This window comes from Megalops cyprinoides, chromosome 11 (genome assembly GCF_013368585.1).
Source record: "Megalops cyprinoides isolate fMegCyp1 chromosome 11, fMegCyp1.pri, whole genome shotgun sequence".
Taxonomy (NCBI): Eukaryota; Metazoa; Chordata; class Actinopteri; order Elopiformes; family Megalopidae; genus Megalops; species Megalops cyprinoides.
Window position 1 is genome coordinate 25960134 of NC_050593.1, and position 23363 is coordinate 25983496.

Genomic DNA, 23363 nt, shown 5'->3' on the forward strand with positions numbered 1-23363 from the left:
CTCCAGGACTGCCTCTTGAAAACTAACTGAAATGATTCTAACCAAAAAAGTGCGATGAGACTTTTTAATCAGTTGAGATATCTGAAGTTGACTATTCATTATCACTCAATTGTTTTTAATGGCTTTTCTCTAGTTTTCAGTGTCTCTGTGATTTTACTTTACTGACAGGTCTGTTGTAGAGGCCATCACACTGTTTATATCAGACTTCTGACTGAAACAGCACAGAGGGTTTGTTCTCTTCTGGTTTTGTCTTAATTGCTGTATTTGCAGACACACGTGTTTGTTATTCAGTCTTTTTTTTTGCAGGTGAGTGTTTGTGAACATTCTTGGCAAAGTTTAGCTTTAAGTTGGCATAACCCTGATAACAATTATAAATACGGTTAGAAGGCTTTAATATTTGTGAAAACTGACTGAAGCCACGTTTGGTGTACGGAATCATGCAGATGGGCTGGCTTTCCAATAATATCTGTCTGTTTGTTGGAAACACTGATTGTGCAGCCATTTGTACATGTTAACGTGTTACTTTAATAATATTAAGAGCTTTAGGGGAGAAAAAATGAGTGGGAGGGGCAGGAGGATCTTCTGGGTGGGGGGTTTTTCTTGCAGGGGAGAGTTCTCATCGGCATGGACGCTCATAGCTTTAGTGAATGTCGAGACCTCAGTTGCCAGAGTATTTGGAGTTGGGGCTGAAGGGTCTTTGCACATTCTGTAAGTTCATGCTGTTTCTGAGTGGGGCCTGCCTTGCTGCTGTGGGGCCTGTGTTGGATGAGGGGGGTGGGGTGCGGTGCGGTGATGAAACGGCTCCATGACGAGTTATCAAAGGCAATCGGAGTAGCTGGAGTGCCGTTTCAGAAGTTGTCGCTGCATCATATAGTGGTTGAATTTCCCGCGGTTTTCTACAACTTACGTTTTGTGAAACTTTTCCCTCTACATGTGCACAGTGTCTGTACCAAAAACTGGATAAGAGAGAAATGCAGTCTGCTTGCTTTGGTAACAATATTAGGAAACATATGACTCTGCCATGTTTTATTTGAGAGTTCTTTTTTTAATTCTAGTGTCTTTAATGTTTTCTTTATGTTTGACAGGCCTATAATCAGATATACCAAAAATCTTTAAGACTATTGCTGTATATTATTACTGTAGCATAGCATAAATATTTTTTCAGTTAATTAGAAGGGGCTTTCTTCAGAACATAAGATAATAATGCAATATTTTGATGATCCTTTCCAAAGACTGACTACATATGATTTCGCTAGAGGTGAGGTAAAATGGCTCTCTTTGTACTGCTCTTATGCCTGTATGTCCGGGGGTGGGAGTGGATAAATGGACATAACCAAATAGAAAGGGGGGGGGTGTGTTTGGGATGAGATCAGTGGTGAACTTGCACCCCTGAATGAACACATCAGAGGAGGGGGCAAGGAGTAAGTCTAAAAAGCTTTAGGGCATCAGTTGGGTATTTTAAAGGTTTGAGTTTGGAAAAGAGCAGATGAATTGCAGCAGCTTTTCCCTTTTGTGGTCATGAAATTAATATATTTGATTTTGTTTTTGTTTAAGTTGGGGTGGGAAGATTTTTTTTTAGCTGGAGGTGCGAGTGGGTGTTTTCATTGTGTGCCTGCCTATTTTGTGCATGCCTTTGTCCCCTTTTGCTTATTTAAAATGACTTTTTTTTGTTTTCCTAACACTTCTGTGCTTATGGCAGTAGGAACAGTAGTTATGAATTCTAGAGGGGCTGTTTTTTTCTACCTATATTCAGCCATCTAACAGAGCTTGAACCAAAGTATTTTCTCTAGCTGCTGTGCCAGTGGGCGTGTGTCTGTGTGACTGCTCAACAGACTGGCACCATTCCACACGCTACTGACTACTTTATCTTTCATGTGCTATATTTAAATATTCCTTTTTCTCCTTCTTGCCTATTATTGCTTTTCCTTTTTATCTCGTTTGATTTTTGTATCATGTACTCTGGGTGTGGTAACTGATACAGTATGGTGAATTCTGAATCTAAGGCCTTGGGTACTGTTGAGCATTGAGCAATCATCAGCCACTGGGCAAGCCATTTTCAGAGCTTGACGTCATTATTCAGGTCCTAACCTTGCTATCCAGAACACTTTCTGTTTCCCCTGGATCTGATGAGTTGAGGTGGTCATAGGTACAGCAGTAATGGTTTCCACGATGATGGTCTATGAATCTGAGCTCTGCGCTGTATCAGTTACTCCTGTCTCTCCCCACAGATCACTTCTGTCCGAGTCCACTAATTGAGGTATGTTGTACCTGGTCATTTAGTGCTGTTAGCCGCAGGAACACTCAAGTGAGCAAAATGGCCTTGCCCCGCCACTAACCAGGGCAGGTTTCACATGCTCTTTTGTTTTTCTCGGTTTTTTTTTAATATATACTTCATTTTTTTTAACCATCATGTTACTTTAAGTAAATACCTCAGTGGCACTTCTAAGCAAATAAGGTTCACTTTAAGCGAAACTACATTGTCTTAGTTGTAGACATTAATAGTACGGTTGATTATTTGTGTGACTTTGCTGTATATTTTTAAGGAAAAAACTTAAAAAAAAAAAAAAAACTTATGCTGTTTATAGGAAATGATACTGATAAAAAAATGCTACTACTACTACTACTATTACTACTAGTACTACTATGTTTTGGGGTGGTTTCTGAAGTTGGTAATGATTCATTTGTGATCCTGCTTGTCGAAGCAGAAGCCTTTGTGTCTGCAGCTGCGCAGCAGTCTGTCCTCGAACGTGCTGCAGTCAGCTGCGTTCTCCCTGGGCTGCCCTCTCAGCCCAGTGTGTGGCTGTGTTGCTGGCTAGCTCATAGGACTCAGAGCATGTGTTGCATTGCTAGTTAGTCTATCGTGTCAGTCTCTCGGGAGCGCAGCTCCCTGGATGTTACTGAAATATTTATCTGGGGAATGACAAAGGACTTGGGAAATGTTTTTTTTTTTTTTTTTAATTGTTTTTATATAATAAATATATACACATATACAATATTATTAATAGTTTTTATTTCTGAACGTATGTTATCAGTTAATGAATGTAGTGGTTTGTCATGCTTATTCAAAAGACAAATGCAAAACTTAAACTTCCTTTTTACGAGAGCAATGCTAAATAGTTCTGTCAAGACCAAAAACAAAACCCCCAGCCCTCCCCCTCTGTGGGTGTGTCCCGTGAGTGGGTGGGGTTGTTTTTCATGCCCGCCCCCTCTAGGAGTGGGGTGAAGTCGCTCTGGTGCTCCTGGTAGACTCGCTTTGCTCTGACAGTTACCTGGGAAACAACTCCAAGCACCTGATCTTAATGCTTCTTTTGTGCTTGTTTTTCATTTTACTGGTATTACTTGCTGTGCATGACTTTCTTTCTATTAAGTGGTTAACAATCATTTGAATTTTTATTAATTTATGCCTTTGTTGATTTTTATATCACACAAGGGAGCAAGGTCACTGGTTTGTGTTATTTTATCACAGCTCTTCTAAACACATCTTTTTTGCATTTTTTACTGACATTCATAAAATGTAGTTCATTCTAAATTTGTGTATACATATGCACACACATGTTCAATTTGGTACATATCAGCTGACGAAGTGGCAGGTGTTTAAAAGAGTTTCAGTGCGTATGTGTGGGACTCAAGGCGCTGGAGCTGTTGTATATCAGTGTGTGTTTAGGTGGGAAATGTGACGGTAAAACATAACCTGTAATTCCAAATAGGTGTGTGACGGGCGGTGGATCCAGGTGATGGCTGACTTATTGCCAGTGAAATGTTTTCTTGTGTGTAGTACTGAGACAGAACAGTGGAATTGTGTAAGAAGAGCACTTGAAGACAACATTTTATGGAAAACAAAAAGGAAAAAAATCAGAGAAACGCAAATGGAGAAAATCAAATCTTGATTTTTCCAAATTGAAAAAAAAATGATATCAGAAGATCTGGGCTGGCTTAGAACTGGTTTGTTGGAATTCTCTGCCCTCCTCCCTGTGAGTGGCTGAAGGACAGAGGAAACACTAATTTGTAGGATGGACTGTGTGCTCCAGAAACAGTGTGGAGCGAACAGCCACCACCTGTGGTCGCAGGTTAAATAGGTTAAATTAGTCAAGTAAGTGCGAGGTTGTGAGTGGAGATGTTTCTTTTTCATCATCTGTGTTTGCAGAACTGTGTGGTTGGCGTAGGGTGAAACGCTGTTGGGTCTGCCACAGGCTGGCACAGAGCTGCAAGCGTGAAAGTGGCACAGCAGTGAACCTACCACTGGTGAAAAGCGTTGTCGGGGTGGGGTGGGGGTGGGTGGGTACAGGAGCTGTTGTATACCTCATTTCTGACTCGAAACTGAGTAAACTTGCTTTAATCTTTTTAAAAGAAAAAGAAAGGTCCCGCTGGAGTAGGCCACAGTCGTCTTGTTTAGTGTATACCTGTGGGTGCTGGAGAACAGGAGCCTGCAGAGGGCAGTAGCTGACAGCCTTAACACGCACACTCACGAATGTCTGCTTTAAAAGGGAAAGTTACCGTTTGGGTTATTTCCCGGCCAAAGTGTCCTCATGTTTTGTTTTGATTTTTTTTTTTTTCTTTGTTTTTTTTTTTTTCCTTTTCAATTTTTTGTTGATAATGGGCACATTCTGCAGTTTTGAGAATATTAGATTTGGAAAAACCACGCTGTTTTCTCAGCATATTGTCAGATATTACGGGGTATATTAAGATATACTCATAACTACTTCCCCATCTTGTTTTTTTTTATTATTATTATTTTTTTAATATTTCTAATATATATGATTTTGGACAATCCTTTGTGAGTGGTGTCCCTGTTGATTCTGAATGTAGATAAGAGAGGTGTAAGTGCTGTCTTCCTGGCTCCCAGACACCCTCAGGGAAAACCAAAGACTTGTTAGTGATTGTATCTAAGCCGTCTCTCGTCCCACCTCACCCTCCACTGGAAGGAGAGAGCAGACGCGTGCTCCCAAGCAGGTCCAGGCCTGGGGGCTGCGTCGCCACCTGCTCACCAGCGACACACTCCTGCTGGCCATGAGAATGTACTGCACTCTCCAGCACTCACCTGCCTGCAGGTAACGCTGGCGCTGTGTGTATATGTGTGTGTGTCGCTGCGCAGGTGGAGCCTGTGATTGTGGCACCTGTCGGGAGAGCCACTGGGCGTGGCCGTGTGGAGACGGGAGAGGCGCTGTGGGCTACTCCGGCCAGGGGCGCTTATATTAACCCTTTGTGGGCTGGGTGATGTTTATTAATACACACTGAGGGAAGATCTGGGCGCATTGCCATCGCTCAGGATTCACTGTTTCTGTCTGTTTATTATCACTGCGATCTCTTCCCCTCTCTCTGTCTGTCTCGCGCTGTCTCTATGGCTTCATTTATTTCTCCTCTTTCATTCCCTATGTCATAAGACACTGTTCAACTGTGCGACTATGCATCGTATTCCTCAACCCTTTGTGGACTCAGTCTGTGTGTCCTGGCATGTTGGTAAATGAAATTGACCCTTTCTGTTTTTTTTTTTTTTTGTTGTTGTTTTTCCTTTTAAATTTCATTTTTTTGGTTTGTTTGTTTTTGGTCTAAGTTGGGTTGTAGGATCTTACAAGCTCTATTCCAAAGCAAAAATCCAAATATGAAACGTTCGCCTGATGCAGATACCAAAGATTACTCTCTAACCCCACAGACCGTGTATTAAGAGACAGAACCCAGCACTAGCTTTTGTCCTAACCTCAGTAATTCCAAAGCTTAGATGTATATTTTGATATTTTTCTGGGACAATTAAGGAAAAAAAAAGGTTTTGTGTCGTTTTAAACTTTGTTTGTTTGGTGTATTGCTCTTTTTTGTCATGGCATGGAGTTAAATACAAAACTGTCTTACTCTTGGTAGGTGAAAAAAAAATAGTATTTTTGTATGTTTTGGGTGTGTCAATGTACGTGATATCCGTTTCACTGCCCAGTTATCATGGTTTTAAAAACTGGTAAAAGAAAAAAATGAATTAAACGTGTACATATTACTTTATTGTAGGTTTCAAAGGATGTGCATTCTGTAAAGGTTCATTTTTTCACCCACTGCAGTCTGGAAATGGAATGTGTCTCCCTCTTACTTTTTTAAACAAACTCCTCAGAAACTGCACCATTTTTCCCCCACTCGTTCAGAACTGGGATTTGTAGTTCTCACTGTTATGGTGACACTGTAACTGGCAGGTGTTTAGATTACACTACCTTTTGAGGGCTATCCGCCCATGTTGTTGACCCATGTTCGTACCTCTCCGACACTGTTGACACTCTTCTCTGTTGCTATGGGAAACACATGTCCATGATCTTAGACAAAAGCAGCTACAACAAGGTGATTTAGTTCTGACAGGTCGTGTAGACATTTTTGTGAATCAGTATATATGGTAGATTTGTTGTAGATGCATTCATCTGCTGTATTTTTGGTTTCTGTTTTATTTTGTTTTTTATATATATATAAAGAATCTTACTGTAACTGTACAGTACTTTTTGTTGTAAACATCATTAAACCGTTTTTCCAAGTGTTTTAACATTGTAATGTGTATCATCTCCATTGTTACCTTCTACAGTTGGATCCCTAGTGCTCCTTCTTTTAATTTTTTAGGGAAGTGTTACCTATACCTAGACAGGCATATGGAGTTTGTCTCATATCTTGGTGAGGTTACCATGATATCAGCTGACAGGCAAGCAAGCTAGCTAGGTGAATGTCATTGTTAGTAATTGATAAACCAAATAAATCAATGGCAGCGCACAAATAACAAAACTAAAAACTATCAAAGACTAGATTCTGTAGACTTGGCTAAAATGGCCATTGTTCTTCACACCTCGATACTTATGGCCTGCATTTTTAAACCAGTGGTTTGCTAGCTAAGACCAGTTCAATTTTGTGATAAGAAATCCTGTCTATACAAAAATATACTCTGCTCTGAAGAGCGTTGTAATGTTTATCTCCTCTAGAGGGCAGTAAAAATCAAATACTGTTGCAGCTGACACCAAGGCCGTTCACCTATTAAGGTCCTGACTGGTGCTCTGAAGCTGAAAAGCTCGTTCATACACTAGTCTCATGTGTTGTTTCCTCTCAGGTTTTATACAATGCATTGAACATAAAAGCCTTAATTTTCCCTCACCTTTCTGTCGTGGAAAAGGTGAGTAAAGAATGTCATTACACTTCAAGATATTATTAGAACAACTGTAAATTGAGGTACACGACATGGCCAAACGTATGTGGACACCCCTCCTAATTATTGAGTTCAGGTGTTTCAGACACACACATTGTTAACAGGTGCATAAAAACAAGCACATAGCCATGCAATCTCCATAGACAAACCTTGGAAGTAGAATGGGTCGTATTGGATAGCTCAGTGAATCTAAACCGTGGCACTATCATAGGATGCCATCTTTGCCACAAGTCAGTTCATGAAATTTCTGCCCTGCTGTATCTGCCCCGGTCAACTGTATTACAAGTGCTATTATTGTCAAGTGGAAGGGTCTAGGAGCAGCAACAGCTCGGCCACGAAGCGGTAGACCACACAAACTTACAGAGCGGGGCCGCCGAGTGCTGAAGCGCGTAGCACGTAAAAACCGTCTATCCTCTGTTGAATCGCTCACTACAGAGTTCCAAACTGTCTCTGGCTGCAACAGCAGCACAAAAACTGTGCATCGGGAGCTTCAAGAAATGGGTTTCCATGGCCGAGCAGCTGTACACAAGCCCAACATCACTATATGCAAAGCCAAGGTAAGGTTGGAGTGGTGCAAAGCACGCCACCACTGGACTCTGGAGCAGTAGAAGCACGTTCTCTGCAGTGATGAATCACGCTTCGCTATCTGGCAGTCTGATGGATGAATCTGGGTTTGACGGATGCCAGGAGAGCACTACCTACCAGAATGCACAATTCCTACTGTAAAGTTTGGTGAAGGAGGGATAATGGTCTAGGGCTGTTTTTCAGGGTTTGGGCTAGGCCCCTGAGTTCCAGTGAAGTGTAACATTAATGCTACAGCATACAAAGACATTTTAGACAATTGTACGCGTCCAACTTTGTGGCAACAGTTTGGGGTAGGCCCTTTCCTGTTCCAGCATGACTGTGCCCCTGTGCACAAAGCAACGTCCATAAAGACATGGTTTGACGAGTTTGGTGTGGAGGAGCTCCAGTGGCCTGCACAGAGCCCAGAAGAGTGGAAACTGTTAAAGCTGCAAGGGAGGAGGGGGAGCAACTCCATATAAATTCCATATAAATGCCCATGGTTTTGTAATGAGACGTTCAATAAGCTCATATTGGTGTGATGGTCAGGTTTCCACATACTTTTGGCCATATAGTGTAACACTAAGCTAGATTGAACAAACTGACACAGGATTGAGCTTGGTTCATAATTTATTACAACATTTGATTTGTAAACGGTAAAAAGCATGAGTTGAAAATAAGATTTAAGAAACCATTTTTTTTCTGACCAATAAGTCGGTTGAATTTTTACAATCTAATATGAATGATAGGACAATAAAGTAAAAAAAAAAAAAAACTGTACATGTACATATAATTTTATATATTTTTTTTCTCTAAACTGTTAACCCCCAGAAAAATCATTCTGTCCAACTCTAGGAATGTGATACCTGGTAAATGAAATGACTAAAGAAACAGAATACAGAATAATCATCCTTCACCAAACAAATAAATGCTGAATGTTGACATACTTGATCTCTGCAAAAAAAAATCCATGACATTAATTAATATGGCAGAATAAAATGTAGAAACAAGACATTCTATAAGGACATACATCATTGTGTTGGGGAAAAAACCTGGCCTATAACATTTAAGTCGTGTAACAAATACAGCTGATTAAACTCTAATTATAAACATCTCAGTATTGTGAGGAGGCAGGGCCAACAATAAAATGACTTTAATCTCAAGTTTGGCAAGCTTATAACTGATGCTGCAGCTCAGTACTGCCTTTTTCTTCACTGTAATTCATCCAAGAATATTGTTCATGGTGTTAATGTAGAAAATCTGGACATCCCCGCCCACCCCCACCCCTGAGTGGTTGTCTGTGTAAAGAAACGGACAGTGTCCTGCAGTATCAGCTTCACTGCCCTGAGTACAAACAAAATACTGTACAGGACAGGTCAGAGGTCAGAGGTCAGAGGTCATGCCATTTCTTAACGGGGAGGTGGCGGTGGCACTGACTGCATCTGCAGGGAATCATAGGTGTCCTTGGTGGCTGCACTCAGGCCCTGGTCAGAGGGGGTTGTGGGAAAGACCACATTTTAAAATTATACAATGTAAACAATGGCAAGTTGAAAATAGTGAATATAACAACACTATTATTACTTATATGTGAAAACTATGGTTAGCTTTCATCAGGAGTGAGAAAAGGCTACAGTTGTCATGAACCTACTGAATGTAATATTCAACGTAGCGAGAGAAATGTGTCTAGCTGTGATGACTATGCCACACAGTGGTGTATTAGATTTAAAATTAAATTAGTATTAGATTTAGTTAAGTTGGCAGAATGGATACTTCCCCAAACCCTCTACAATGATTCTGTTTTTTTTGTGATATTTAAATAATTATTATTATTATTATTTTGCATGGGTTGCATTGAAAATTTTCAGACTACAAGTACACAGATTGACCCAAAGTTTACTGATACTTGACTACATGTTGCACACATCTGCTGCACACTGATTGGCTTGTGGGAACCACTTTCACATAAAATTGTGGATTTAAATCTGATAAATGGCTTTACAAATGTTTATCAAATTTTATGTAAATCGCCAATCATGACAAGTCAGGTAATCGTTTAAAAGAAATTAAGATGAAAGAAATCCAATAAGGCACAAGTGTTAATGTTAAAAATATAATGAAAGAAATATGCATCTCTTACCTGGTACACCTGTTCCCTTTTTCCACGACGCTATGGGGCAGATTAAAAATGTTAGTTAAGAAAGACATCTAATCTCACTTGCTTCACTAGACTCTTCTTTCACTTAACAATAACACCTCTCACCTGCTTTAAAAAAAATTCCCCTTCTCATCCAAGTTTATAGCAGTTGGTAATTGTACATCCAAGCTTGTCACCACTGCAATAACCTCTGAACCTACTAAGGAACGCAAGAGAAGGCACGTACAATCCTTCTGATATGCACGTATACCTACGGCAACTATTTTTCACATGAAGTCGGAGGAGAGGTGTATCCCCCTGAAGCCATTTGAATAACTCAGAGACTCCCACATAAGCCTCAGGGTGCTGAGAGAGGAGCACAGAAGGGGCCGTGGCTGGTCCACCCACCCCTGTACCCAGTTCGTTCTGCTGATGTTGGGTGATATGCCGATCAGCTGTGTCATTGTCGGCGAATGACACAACTGGTTTTGAACCGGAGCCTTAGATCTCAGTCCGCACTTAGAAAAAGTTTTTTTTTTCTTCTACTGTCTGAGCCATATGGGAGCTTACATGACAGTGTTGAATTAAAGGAGCGGTAAAGACGGTCTTTTCTAAACATATGCAACACCTACAAAGACAAGCATTTTCACTGAAATTTCTGCCGGGCAGAAGAGTAACCCTGTGATCTGAGTCAGCTTTGCATCATGTGATATTAAACGACTTGAATTAATTGTTCACATGAGAGAATGCTGAATTTTTTTAATTGCAGTAATGGTGAGAACTACATTTTCTCACAATTACAAATTGTGCTATTGGACTTACTACATGTTTATTTCACTTATTTACCATTTTCCCAAACTATGGACTCGCTAAGAACGCTAAGAAGGTCTAACATTTTAATAAATCTGATTTTTTGCTTTATACGCATAATACCCATTTTCTGGTTAAGTCATGTAGAACTGTAAAATTGACTTTATGGATTTACATGACTTTATGCTCATGGAACCATAGTTAGTGGCGACCACTGAATTCAGAATAATGTAACATGAGAAAAAAACATCTTGGACCGTGTATTTCTGAGCGATGTAAGCAGAAGAAACACTTCTTTACCTCCTTCTTTACTCCAATCTCTTTGTATGCATCCTCAGTTGTCTTCTGCAGGCGCTGTGGATTGAAGCACATCAAAAAATCAGTTCTCTGTCCTCTGTCTCCGCCTGCCCCCAGCAGTACCACATTTAGGCACAGGGCAGAAATCAAAAGCTTATTATAAAAAAACTGGGCTCTCTAGCTATAGTACATTCGCATGGCAGAAGCACTTCGCCGTACACAGCTTACACTTTGTGTAACAGCAGTGTCCCAGCTGAGAACTGAACTGGTATTCTTTGGGTCATGAGCCCTGGCCCTATTAACACTACACTACACTGCTGCCCTAATTAAAATAATCAATGTGTATAGACTGACAGTTTCATCTGGCCCTTAAGTATTTCACTGGGTTTGGTACGGCCCTTACCGTGTAGGTTTCTTCAGTACCCTGTCTGCGGTTCTGAGGGGAAGAACAGAAACATCTCATAAACAGCTGTTTTCAACGCTCTTTCTCCCGCTCGTGTTGTTCTCAAGCATTTCTGAGACCCACGTTTAACCAATTGGCCTCATCGGGAGAGTGATTTATTTTTTAAGAGAGACCCGATTAGCCCACGTTTTCCACTCACCGCTCGTGCGGCTCCGCCCTCAGGGTCATTCCGACGCCTCAATTCCTCATACTGGTCACCGGGTTTGTTCAGACCCTGAGAGAAGCCATACACAGTGTGCTCAAAGCCTGCTCCAACGCCACCAGCGCCATGCATAAAAAAGTCACAATAATGACAGCTGGTGCTGTGACTGATAAAACAACGTGGAGAAATTAGGCCAAGTGTCCTGTGATTACGGCAAAGTATACTTGCAGTCCGAACAGCCGACACAATTTGAGGGCGCAATGGAGTACCTCCCACCAGGTAAAGGGATGGTTATGGAATGAACCTCTGTGGACAAGGGGAAGACTCACCATATAGACAGGGTCGTCAGTAGAGACAGCCGCGGGCTTGAAGAACTAAACAGAAGACAACAAAAGGGAAAGGGAGAGACCAGTTTTCTACTCTCTCGATACATTGGTGATACCAATGGAATAACAACACAGGAAACATTTCAGTAATGATGTTGCTGGCGAAACAGTGGCATCAGAGGTGGAAAAGCTTGGGGATGGCAGACTCACCCTCTCTCTGAAGAAGAGTGCTGTGACCACCAGACCGTACACTAGCAGGACCCCGTCCAGGATGTAGCAAAGCATGGGGTTGTTCAGCGCATTCGCGGGCTCTGAACCTCATGACAAGATACAGGAGAACCAGCCGTTTATTCACATAGAAACAGGTGCAGCCATTTACAGGTGCAAGAGACCATAGGTGACAGACCAGAGAAAGTCATTCACTCAGTGAGAATCAGGTATTTACCCGCAGACAGACAGGAGAAAAACAAGGGTGTGATCATTCATCCACAGATAAATAGAAGTGAGACGCCAATGGAGAATGGGGTGGCATTCACTCACTCTGCTTCGCCCTGGGAACTTGGTTACTGAGGAATGGTTATTGGTATCACAAAATTGATTATGCAATATTGTGGTCAACGCAAACATAAAACGACATGATGGCAGCAAAGGGCAGCGGTTCACTGGTCGCAACAGCCTACTTTGTCAGACAGGATGTCACTTTTGAAAAGAGCTACAAGGTATGCATCGCTACAACCACAGAATGTCTTCAAACTAACAAGATGATGGAAGTTTAGATTAGGCATACTCTGTTTACGATAGATAAGATGAGAGTCAATTACACCACCCAAAAAAAAAAACATTCCTTTATTAAAAGTGTTGACACCACTGCAATATTAAGGAAATGTATAGTTATCTGGTAAATACATATTTAAGTTTTCATTTTTACAGAACACTGAGATGATTATTTGTTTCATTTTTGCTGCTAACAATATTTAGTGTGAACATGCATGAACGCATTTATTAATTTATATAATTAATTTATTAAACAATGCAGTGGTGATCCAGGTAATAACTGACACCTAATAGCTAAATATTTTAATACGCAACTTTGCCTCATAGCTCCTGTGCAGCTTACTGCAAAGTACCTAATAGTAATATCTAACATCTTAAAGAGTGGCTTGGCTGAAATGGTTTAAATTATGAATATTGCCCCTGAATTTTTTTCTGAAGCAGCAGAGGTACAGCGACTTGTTCAGAAGTGCATAATTAGCTTTGTATAAACAGGTGACACAGACACCTTTTGAATCTTTCTGTTTCTTCGCTGTGCAAAATTAGCAGAAAATAAATAATATTTTCAAAACTTCAGACAGTGAAAAAGACATGCTTAACAATTCACAAATGTTTCTAAAAATGTACTGTATCGAGATGAAGGCTCTATGCTGTATGTTGCTCAGGTAAGGTGACGGATAAACTGAAGCAACACAATTACACCCACGTCACTCAAAGTGAGATACATTGATATGATATGATATACATTAATCACCAAGTTCACATCTATATACACATTCATGATTGTGCAAGAGAATGAGAAAGCCAGAGAGGTGGAGATCGCCCCCTTCACCCTGAATGCACACCCACGCATATGTTAGCAAAAGTGAGGTAATTCATGTGATAGTATAAAAAAAACGCAGAAAGCTTCATTTCTCTTAATATACGGAGGCCCAGTTTGCAGGAACTCAGCTACGCTTTACATCCCCAGATCAGATGCGCCTGCACAGACACACACCACACACACACACAGAAGGTGCGATTGAAAAAGTGGCTTTCATAGCTTTCGTGGTCTGCGCTACTCAAGTAGCATCTAGTTCAGTGGTTTTCCTCTGTTGTTGAGTTTTCCGAGTTTGCGTCAGACCAGGGGGTCTAACTGCCTGCATGAAGGATTGTGAGGGGGCGGGGTTGAGGGGTTGCAACACTGACGAGCAGAACCCACAGCACAAGCGTGTCTCCATCACAGGCCTCCCTCTCCGCTGTGTGACCTGCATAGTGACTCCTCCATATTGGTTCTGACTGTCTTTCCTGTCCTGCCATGTGACACCATGTCTGATGCCCTTTCCTTCCTGTCAGGGGTTTCCAGTAGCAACATCCTTTACCACAAGGATCGGCGACTTTGGGATTCCCTGCCGGTGTCTCAGACACACACTGATAGCGACTTACTCGGGATTCCCTGCTGGTGTCTCAGACACAGAGCGAAACTGTCTCATTTAGGATTCCCTGAAGGTGTTTCAACATGTACTGAAATTGACTCATTCAGATAAACTAACAAACTCACTCAGACACAGATTAAAACTGACTCACTCAGACAGACTGACACCGATTCAGAAAACAAGACAAGGGCCATGGAATAGAAAAAAAAAACCTGCAAAGGTGGAAAATTAATTCAAACCATCAGATTCGATTTCTCTAAGAATTCGTAAGCTAGACTAGTGGTCTGACACAGTTCTGTGTAAGGCACAACTGTCTTGTACACAATTGCCATACTTAGGCAAAAAAGAATCCTGAGTTAACATTTTTTGTGCGCAAACTGTATAATTATTTTTCAGATTTAGGTTCAAGATTCAGTGTTTTCCATATGTCACCTATTCATTTTATAGCACTATACTCAATCATATGGCTCATATTACTTTAATCTCATTAATTTATTATTTAGATGTTGTTAACAAATGCCAAATTGCTGGCTTGCTGTTTCTTTTCATAATTTGAAACATGTAACATACGTCAACCTTATCATGGCATTCAACGCAAAATGACTTGTCATTTTGTCTGTAGTTCATGAAGACCCAGACTTATTGTCATAAAAAATAGTAGCTATGATGGTTCAAATTCCGGCATAACAGAAACATGACATTACGTAAGTACAATTAATGTGTTGATAGCTGTATGAATTTGAACATTCTTGAAAGATTTTTTTACTGTGAAGAATCAAGTACACACGGAGAATTGTAGACATGTTCGAAAGCAAGATATTACTGAAGTGTTGTTTGTGACAGGAAGTATACAGCTAAAGCCTCACAGGGTCTCAGAGAGACGGAACATCGTTGCTCTTATCTGATGAGCACCACAGGTTTTTTCGTAATATCTATTTTTAAAGGGCGCACACGAAAACGTAAGTGACAGTGATCGAGCAGCAGCCAGCCTTGGCGCCAATGTTGCATTATGCTCTTCTTTCCCTACCCAAAGAGATCGTAATCGTTATTTGAAACCTCAGAACATGCACATCAGTTTATGGATCAATCAAGCAATCAGTGTACAAATTCTTTACAAGTGCAGTTAGTTGCATTCTTCATAGTTACAGACTTTATAGTTGTGTTGTTTGTGGAGCATGCTAGGCTCTAACAGAAACACTCTCCGTGTTCCAATTTTATTGCACAAAAATGTAGTCCAAGTGTCAGCTTCTATACTACCTTGCCTTCTGCAAAAATGCCAATAGCGGCAACACTGCATTTTTCTGTGTGGCTGCACTTAACTTATGTCCCTGTACGGCAGGGGGGTGGTGAGAATATCCACCGCTCTTGGGGTTGAAGCTGATGCAACAGGCATTATGCATTGCAAAAATAAAAAAGAAATCAGCCAGGAGAGGGGTGGGCTATTACTGAGTGTGAACCTGTGGCAGTTAGGCCTGGACATTTCACAGGGGCACTTTGTTAAGAAAAAAGGGGAATGTATCTAAGTACGGCTCTGATGAGGTGCACAGTGATGTGAGCTGTTAGCTCTACAAATGTGAATGGGGGGCATTGATTCTAAAAATGTGACCCCTATATTCAGGTTCCCATAATTTATTCAATATAAAAAATAATCTGTATTTATTTACATTTACTGTTAAACAGGGTTGAAGACTAGCAACATCAGATTTGTTAATGCCGATGAGCTTTTCAGCTAATCAGTAAGACTATTCAGAACACACTGATTCATTGTTTAATTTTAGGCTGTAAGTGCACAGCAACTTTACATTCTAATTCAAGATTCAAGATTCAAGAACTTTATTGTCATTGTGCAAGCACAACGAAAATGTAATTTCTAATGAGCCCACTGTGAGAACAATGGTCAGGCTTTGTCCGCAGTGGCTTAACAGGATTATCCACAATAAGAACTGCTGCTGTAATGATGATCTAATTGTGGTCAAAATAAATGGTGAGTTATTTACAACAGATATATGGGGCTCCCAAGCATTTCGTCCCAGCCGTGTCATCCACCGATGATGACCACGGGTTTGCAAAGGCCGAAACAAACTGTCTTCACTCTGTCGGGGTTAGGGGTAGGTATGGTCAGCCGGGGTCCCTTCATTTCACCGCTCTCAGGCACCCGGCAATTTGTCAGGCACCTGCGAGATGCTTAGGTCACATCACTGGCGTAGCACCTATATTCAAATGAGTGCCCACTCCACTGTGGCGCACTGTGTGACTTGCAGTGTGAAAAATAGCCGACGGCTGTGTGTGAGTGTATCAGGGGCATTGCTCTTGTCTCTCCTCCGAGCTCCCTTCCTAATGCAGCGGTTGTTAAGGTGAGATGAGCCTAGTAGTACAAACTTGGGGATTCCAAATTAGGGTTGCATAAAGGGTTAACAAGCATCTCAAAAATTAAAAAAAAAAAAACACAGATCTATGAGATTAAAAGATGACCATCATGGTCTCTTGTTGTCTTTAGGAATACGCTTGAACGCATAGCTACAGGCAAAGAAGACGGGCGGAATCCGACCATGGAGATTTCTCTGCAGTAAAATCAGTTCCTTATTCTTCTGTATGCATACCTATTCTTAGAGTAAGTGAAGAATGTTCAATTATGTAAAGTTGTCCTTTAATGTTTGACCACAGTGTTATGGTTTTCTTACAGTGTTAACATTCACCCACTGTCTTACCGTTTACTGAAAATGATACATTTCAAAAACAGTGTTAGTGTTGCCTCACTGTATTAATGCTTACTAACAGTCTTGATGTAATGACCCCTCTTCTTAACATATCGGAACATTTTCATACGCTCCTTCAAGCGTAGGGAAGAAATCCCAAGTAATAAGAGGAATTCATAATGACGATGATGATGAAGATGATGAAAGAAGTTATGGAAAAAGAGCTGGATTGATTGATTATGACTTTCTATACCGGTTCATGTTCCTTGAGTTCTTGAAAAGTAAAAAGATAATACTTCCCTTCAGTTGGAATGGCAGAAAGAACCCTTCTTCCATTTCCCAGTAATACTGAGGTACATAACAAAAGTGGTGTACTGTGGGAAGATACAGTGAACGCACAGATGGAAAGAAATACATATCTGCCCTGCATCCATAATGTGCATGTTTCTCACCCTTCAAAAAGATATTGCTAGATCAGAACCCACTGCTGCTCCAACAGAGACAGACACAGTTCCCATGGCCTGCTCTTTGGACATACCCTCACAAATGCACACATTTACAGAAAAATAATCTGCGGGTAAGAATGCACTACAGTAACTGTTTGAAAAGGCATATAGATTAACAACAAAATGACAATGTCATAGTATTCGAACATCAATGCCGAGGCTGTTGTATTTAATAGGCTAGACTTGTTTTACTGTGAAATCCTTGGTTACAAGTGTGATCACATCATATTAAACTGATCTAAAGAAAGAGAACAGCGCTCTCAGAAGACATTACACATTATGTATTCCTCTCCAACTCAGCAAAGCTGTTCCAACTTCCTTTAAGTTTTTGAGAAGTTCATTGTTAAGAAATACTTATTATTGAAAATGACGCATTTTTAAACTAAGTGTGGTCAGCCTAATATCTTGTTAATATTGAGAAAATAGAGAATTGCTGGGGGAACAATGCCACTGTGTTACTTGGCCTGATAATGTAGCACAAGTGAATGAGAGTCCAGCATCGCTTCAACAGGAGAGTGTCACAACCACAGGAAGTGCAAGAACAAACACACTCACACACACCACACCTACACACAAATATATGCTAACACACACTCACTCAGACAACCATCAGTGCGTTGGGTGCTGAGGTAGGGGACAGTACAGAGAGGTTTAGCACTCTGTGTATTGGGGCCAGTTTCAGGAAGTATAAAATCACACAGCTCACATTTTTCTGTTTTGAGATTGTGTTACATTGCTACAATACATCTATTATTTGTAAATACAAACTGAATATTGTCTGCAATGTCCAGATCAAATAAATTAAAAAAATGCAATCAAATAAAACAGATCACTCACTCTACTGTATTTTAATTTGGAATATTCACTGGGCACATTTGCACATTTTGCCTTGGCACCAGGCTACACAAACTTCCTTTCTGGTAGAGAAGAATAATGATAGTATTTATAGATATCATTTGATGGAAACCCTATATATACAAATGAAAAAAAAAACACAAGGCTGAATTTATACACATAAAACACATAATTGAACTGTGTTATGCAGTAGAATAAACACATTAAACAACTGATCATGCAAGAGGGTGTCTTTGGTAGTAATCCCCTTAGACCCTGAATAGCAATTGACTTATTTCCCAACCATGGGAAAGACCATGTGTTGACTTGATTGAGCCAAATACAGATTTGGATCGGTTGCTAGAAGTGGTTGCTAGTGGTTGTTGGTTGCTAGAAGTGTGTTTGTTGTGCTTGGTTGGGATATAAATAAAGGTGTTTCTATGAGTCATTACGATTGATTTGAGCCTGGGTTAAGGAGGTCCTTGTTGCACACCATGTTCAATTTTTTTCCCCCAAACCCTCATATATAAAAGATTAGAAAATAGCGTGCAACACTACTTTCAATGACTTCCTTCGCTTTATTAAAGCATTCCAAGTAAATAAAGCTGCAGTGTTTTGGTCCCCTGCCCGTCCTCAGGCTGCACCTTTTTTGAACACTCAGGAAGAACAAAAACCTGAGCGCTATGTGCTCTCAGCACATGAGTTAGGAAACACTGATTTAATTCAGAATGTCATTACCAAAAAAATCTGTTAATTCAGATAGATTAAAATCATGCTAACTGAATGCACATTTTAGTGTTCTGTCTTTTTCTTACGTGAATTTCGCTCTCAGCTTGATTTACAGTGAAATTTACCATGACTAGACATGTAAAGCAGACAGATACGCCATCCTCCTAAAAAATATTTTGTTGTCACAGTTAATAAAGACAACTACACATAAATTATGTGCATGCCAACATATTCCAAAACACAAAAATATACTGTACAAAAACATCCCCGGAGACAGGGAATTCATACATTTTGGTGCAAGTTTTTATATGAAAACAAAGTACTACAAGACCAAAAATATAATTTGGAATTAAATCGCACAAAAAATAACTCGGAATAACACAATAAACCATGGAAAATTTAAGATTTTACATAACGTAAAGTAAGAAAAAATGATTGGAGATCAGATCAGATATATTGATGTGACTTGTACGCAAGTCCTCTGTGCTATATAAGAAGTATGTTTTGAGAGTGATTATTTTAGTGACGTATTTACAGGTGATCATTTTGCTTCTCTCTCTGTCAGCACATTTACCTGCTTAGTTTATACCTACATCTGACTTGATATCCGCAGCTGCTTCTCTTGAACTGTCATTTGTGAAAAATGCTGTGTAAAAACTAGTGTGGACTTCCAAGCTCAAATGCAGCCTTTGAGATGTACAAAGAATTAGTTTCATGTAATAAAGCTGTAAAAGCAGGTGTTGTTGATAGTACCTTTTGTGTCACATTATGACCCTGCATGAAAGAACTGAAGGCAATACAGTGGAGAAATCTGAAGAATCTGTAGACTATGCAACAGGTACTTTAGAGGGATTTATAATAATGTATATATGTTGTGCACAACGTAGCCACCGCACCACGCAATTTAGCCAAATCTCACTCGCATACAACATAAACGCTCTAATATTAAGCTGTTTGCAAGGTGTGAAGATAATGTAAAAGAAATGGCTGCCACCCAGGCACATAAACATATATTCACCATATGCAAAATGTCCACCACCCCCATGCGAGGGTGCACTGGGTACAATGCACTGTGCAATGCATAGTGATATGAGAGGTTACATATGGATAGCAGAAGAAATAGTTCAATATATGGCAAGGGGTTTGAAAGCTAACATAATATGACTATTGCGCTATACTACATTCTACTTGAATACATACAGCGCATGACATGTTTATTATTAGGAAAAAAAATAACACTACATGACAGAAAAGTAGGGGTACTGCACGCCATAGATCAGGAGAAATGGCTTTATCTACATAAATCTGCCATCTGCGATATGGCTGTCATACCGTCCGAACCAATTTTGTTTCACTTACCAAAGGATTGCCATTCAGCCTATATTCCAAATGTCACATTTCTACAAAGGATGGTTGTCATATTGAGGAAATGACATAGCAAATATGAACACTGTGTGCTCTTTCTCTTGGAAGCTTATCATTTTCAGGCATACCAGTTGTGGGAAAGAGTCACCCATTCAGACTCATGTGCATCTGCAACAATAAGCCTGTCAAGTTTTATTTGGACAGGGCAATGTCACTATGAGCTTTTAATAATAAAACAAGATTTAAAAAATATAGCAAAAAAATGATATATGTATGCATATATTTAGACGAACATTAGGCCAGAGTGTCAGGATAACATTTTATATTATTAATGAACCAGTTATCTTATTGTAAAAAATGAATTGCTCACCTCTTCATGACACAAATTTAAAATGGAACAGTTAAGCGCACTAGAATGTTAAATATATACAAATTTAAAAATACAGATAAAAATATATGGCAAGCAGGTAATTATGCAGACCCCTACTTCAGCCACAGAGTTTCTGATATGTGAAGAGCTGACATTCCATTTCAACAGGATTTTTTTCCAGGCATGAATATTCCCTATTGCTGGTGAGGTGAGATCACCGAACAGAACTGCAAATGCTTTGAAAACGTATTTGTCACATCTGACAGAATCATCTTAGCAAGTCTCAAAAGATCACCTTAGCAAGTCTCAAGGTGCAAATTGATGAGAATTTGCAGTGTGTATATTATATCTTAAACAAATAAACAATAGGGGGAAAAAAAACAGTACAGACCAGCAGTCTCCGAATTTCAAATGTATGTTTCGAAAGTAAGAGTTCTGCCTTTCGGAAAATGCGGCATTAAAAAAGACAATGGAATACTTAATTGACGTCTGGTTAGCCTACCGACCGTCTAGTTTAATCTTGTAATGTAATGTACTTTAATCATATGTATGTACCTTGATGTACTCATCAAGGTACATAACTGACAGTTTGACCCATTACCCCTGTTTGGTTAATCAACTATATATATTTTGAGAGTCTTTAATGTGACTTATCTATGCAACTCATATTTATGAGCTCAGCAAACTGGGCCCTAAGAGCACACCAGTGGATATCCAATTGACTACGTTAAAAATTAAGAACTGCATTTTACATTTATAAAGTTTAATGACATACAACTTAGTACTTTTTTACATGTTGCCAAGAATATGGATTTTTATATAAAAATAAATATGATCTAAAATGGGAGTAACTGGAATATTACAGTGACAGTAAATAGATGACAATCCATAGGTTCATGTTGTAATTTCAGGAGCTACAAGGCTGGTAGGGCTTCAAGTCTCCAGAGCACACAGTTTAAACTTTAAAAAAATTAATAATAACAATAATACATGTCTGCAAAGGCTAAGAACATTTGACATAATGTCATGCAACATCTTCAGGAAGTACTTGTAAAATAGTTTTTTTAAATGTTTTGAACTGGTACGCTATAAGAAAAAGGCTCCGTACATTTTAAACAAAAATGGAATAAAAGAATCCACTCAGTGCAACAAATGATTTGGGCTGCTGACAAAAACAGCTAAGAGAGCACTGATCCTCTGCTTAACTCATCTGAAGCAAACTGGAAACAACGTGACTGAAGAAATGGCACAATCCGCTGCACTTCTGCACGTAACATCAGCATCGCGTTTCACTCGGTCCTCATCAGTCTATTCATCCTCATTTCACACCTGCACAAACACCGGAGGCATTAAGGGCCATGGCCCAGAATTCAGTGTGTCCCAAAGCAGAACGCCGAAACAGAAGTCCCGCATTTTGACTAGAGCAAAGTTCGAGGAGCGGCCCTCTCCTCTCCCCTTGACTTTAATCACTTGGCGGTGTTGGTCTAAGCACCTGGTCTGAGGCAGCTGAGCGTTTTCCGTCTTTGAAATGCGGAAGGCCAGTCGAAAAGAAAAATACTTTCACCCGCTGCCAAAGACGCAGAGTGTTAACTACATAGACTGCATCATTCGAACAGCAAAAACGAGGTCCACCTTCTCCTATAACCATTTTTCATACTAAAATCATGAGCTCACACAAAAAAACTGTGAATGATTATGAGAGAAAGTTTTGGACTCGGCTGTGTTAGAAGGGCAGCACAAGTTGTAGACGGAAGATCCTGGAGACACAGGTCACTTCTTACCTGCTGTTGGGACCACCAAGGCCAGGAACACTAGGGCACCCGTCCTCCGTAGATCCATCTGCCACACGCGTTCTCCCTGGCTCTCTCTAGCTCTCTCCCTCTGGTTGCTTACTGTGGGTCAAGTTCCTGCAGCAGCTGCTTAAGGTGAGTGACAGCTATGGCTTGTTGCCCTAAAGTCACAGTCTGCTCACAGGAAGTGGCTCCTCTCTACAGCTCCACCTGCTAACTGCTTGATACAGCGTAGGCTCCACTCTCTAACGCATTGGCCCAGTTTCTGAAGGCTGACATCAGTGGGTGCAGGTGGGGGGGGGGGGGGGGGGGGGGGGACTTGAGGTGGGTAGGAGTGGGGCAGGCTGAATGATGACTTCTGCTTGTCCTCGGTATGAGGGAGGTCAGCTGTGTCAGCATTGCAGCCCTCAGTATTTATTTATATGCCTGATTAAAAAGAATGGGAAAAAAGTTATCCAAAAAAAATCACATTTTCGCTAATTTTATTAGCTATATATTTTAAATATACTTTAATCTTAAAAGCTTTGCACAGAGCACAGTTATAGTGTTCTCAAATAATGACCTTTATTTCAGACTTAAAAGATTTCTTCCCTCTGTCCCTCTTGATTAGTCAGGTATTATATATAAAGCTTCAAACCATTTCTGCTGGATTTTCAGAATTCCAATAATTATTTTTTCTTTTGTGAGGTGCATTGCATGAAAGCATCCCATAGGCTGAAAGGACGTGGGCTTAGAAATAATTTAAAATTAATACCAAATCACTCACTGATTCAGTAATACTGGTTACAACATTTTATCCATGTTCATTGCTACGCCAATTGTTTACTAGACTGTTCAAGGCAGTTTTATCCATATTCATCCTAGCAAAATAATATTATGAATGAGATTCTTTACACTGTACAATTTATCATATTTTTGTATATTAAAGTAAAATTTATATGCATGTGTATCTCCCGAGTGGGTATTAATGCAGCTTTCTTGGTTCTGTTGCAACACAA

At 40.1% G+C, this 23363-nt stretch overlaps 1 protein-coding gene across 1 annotated transcript; it reads right to left on the reverse strand.

The window, feature by feature from the left end:
- Window positions 1–8762: 8762 nt before the first annotated feature.
- On the reverse strand, window positions 8763–22483 carry LOC118785614 (T-cell surface glycoprotein CD3 zeta chain-like). Its single transcript, XM_036540424.1, has 8 exons — window positions 22357–22483; window positions 12100–12206; window positions 11893–11937; window positions 11561–11635; window positions 11362–11394; window positions 10962–11015; window positions 9855–9884; window positions 8763–9201 (listed from the first exon to the last, which is right to left on the reverse strand). Exons 1-8 carry the CDS (start codon window positions 22412–22414, stop codon window positions 9127–9129), a joined length of 477 nt encoding a protein of 158 aa, XP_036396317.1. The 5' UTR covers window positions 22415–22483; the 3' UTR covers window positions 8763–9126.
- Window positions 22484–23363: the final 880 nt, after the last annotated feature.

Bases quoted from the DNA above. Each gene is read 5' to 3' on its own strand.
- LOC118785614 (XM_036540424.1), bottom strand. From the start codon at position 22,414: ATGGATCTACGGAGGACGGGTGCCCTAGTGTTCCTGGCCTTGGTGGTC. The intron at 11,938-12,099 runs GTGAGTCTGCCA...TCTTCTGTTTAG, and splicing joins CACTCTTCTTCAGAGAGAGG to TTCTTCAAGCCCGCGGCTGT. The intron at 9,885-10,961 runs GTAAAGAAGTGT...TCTGCCCCATAG, and splicing joins AGATTGGAGTAAAGAAGGAG to CGTCGTGGAAAAAGGGAACA.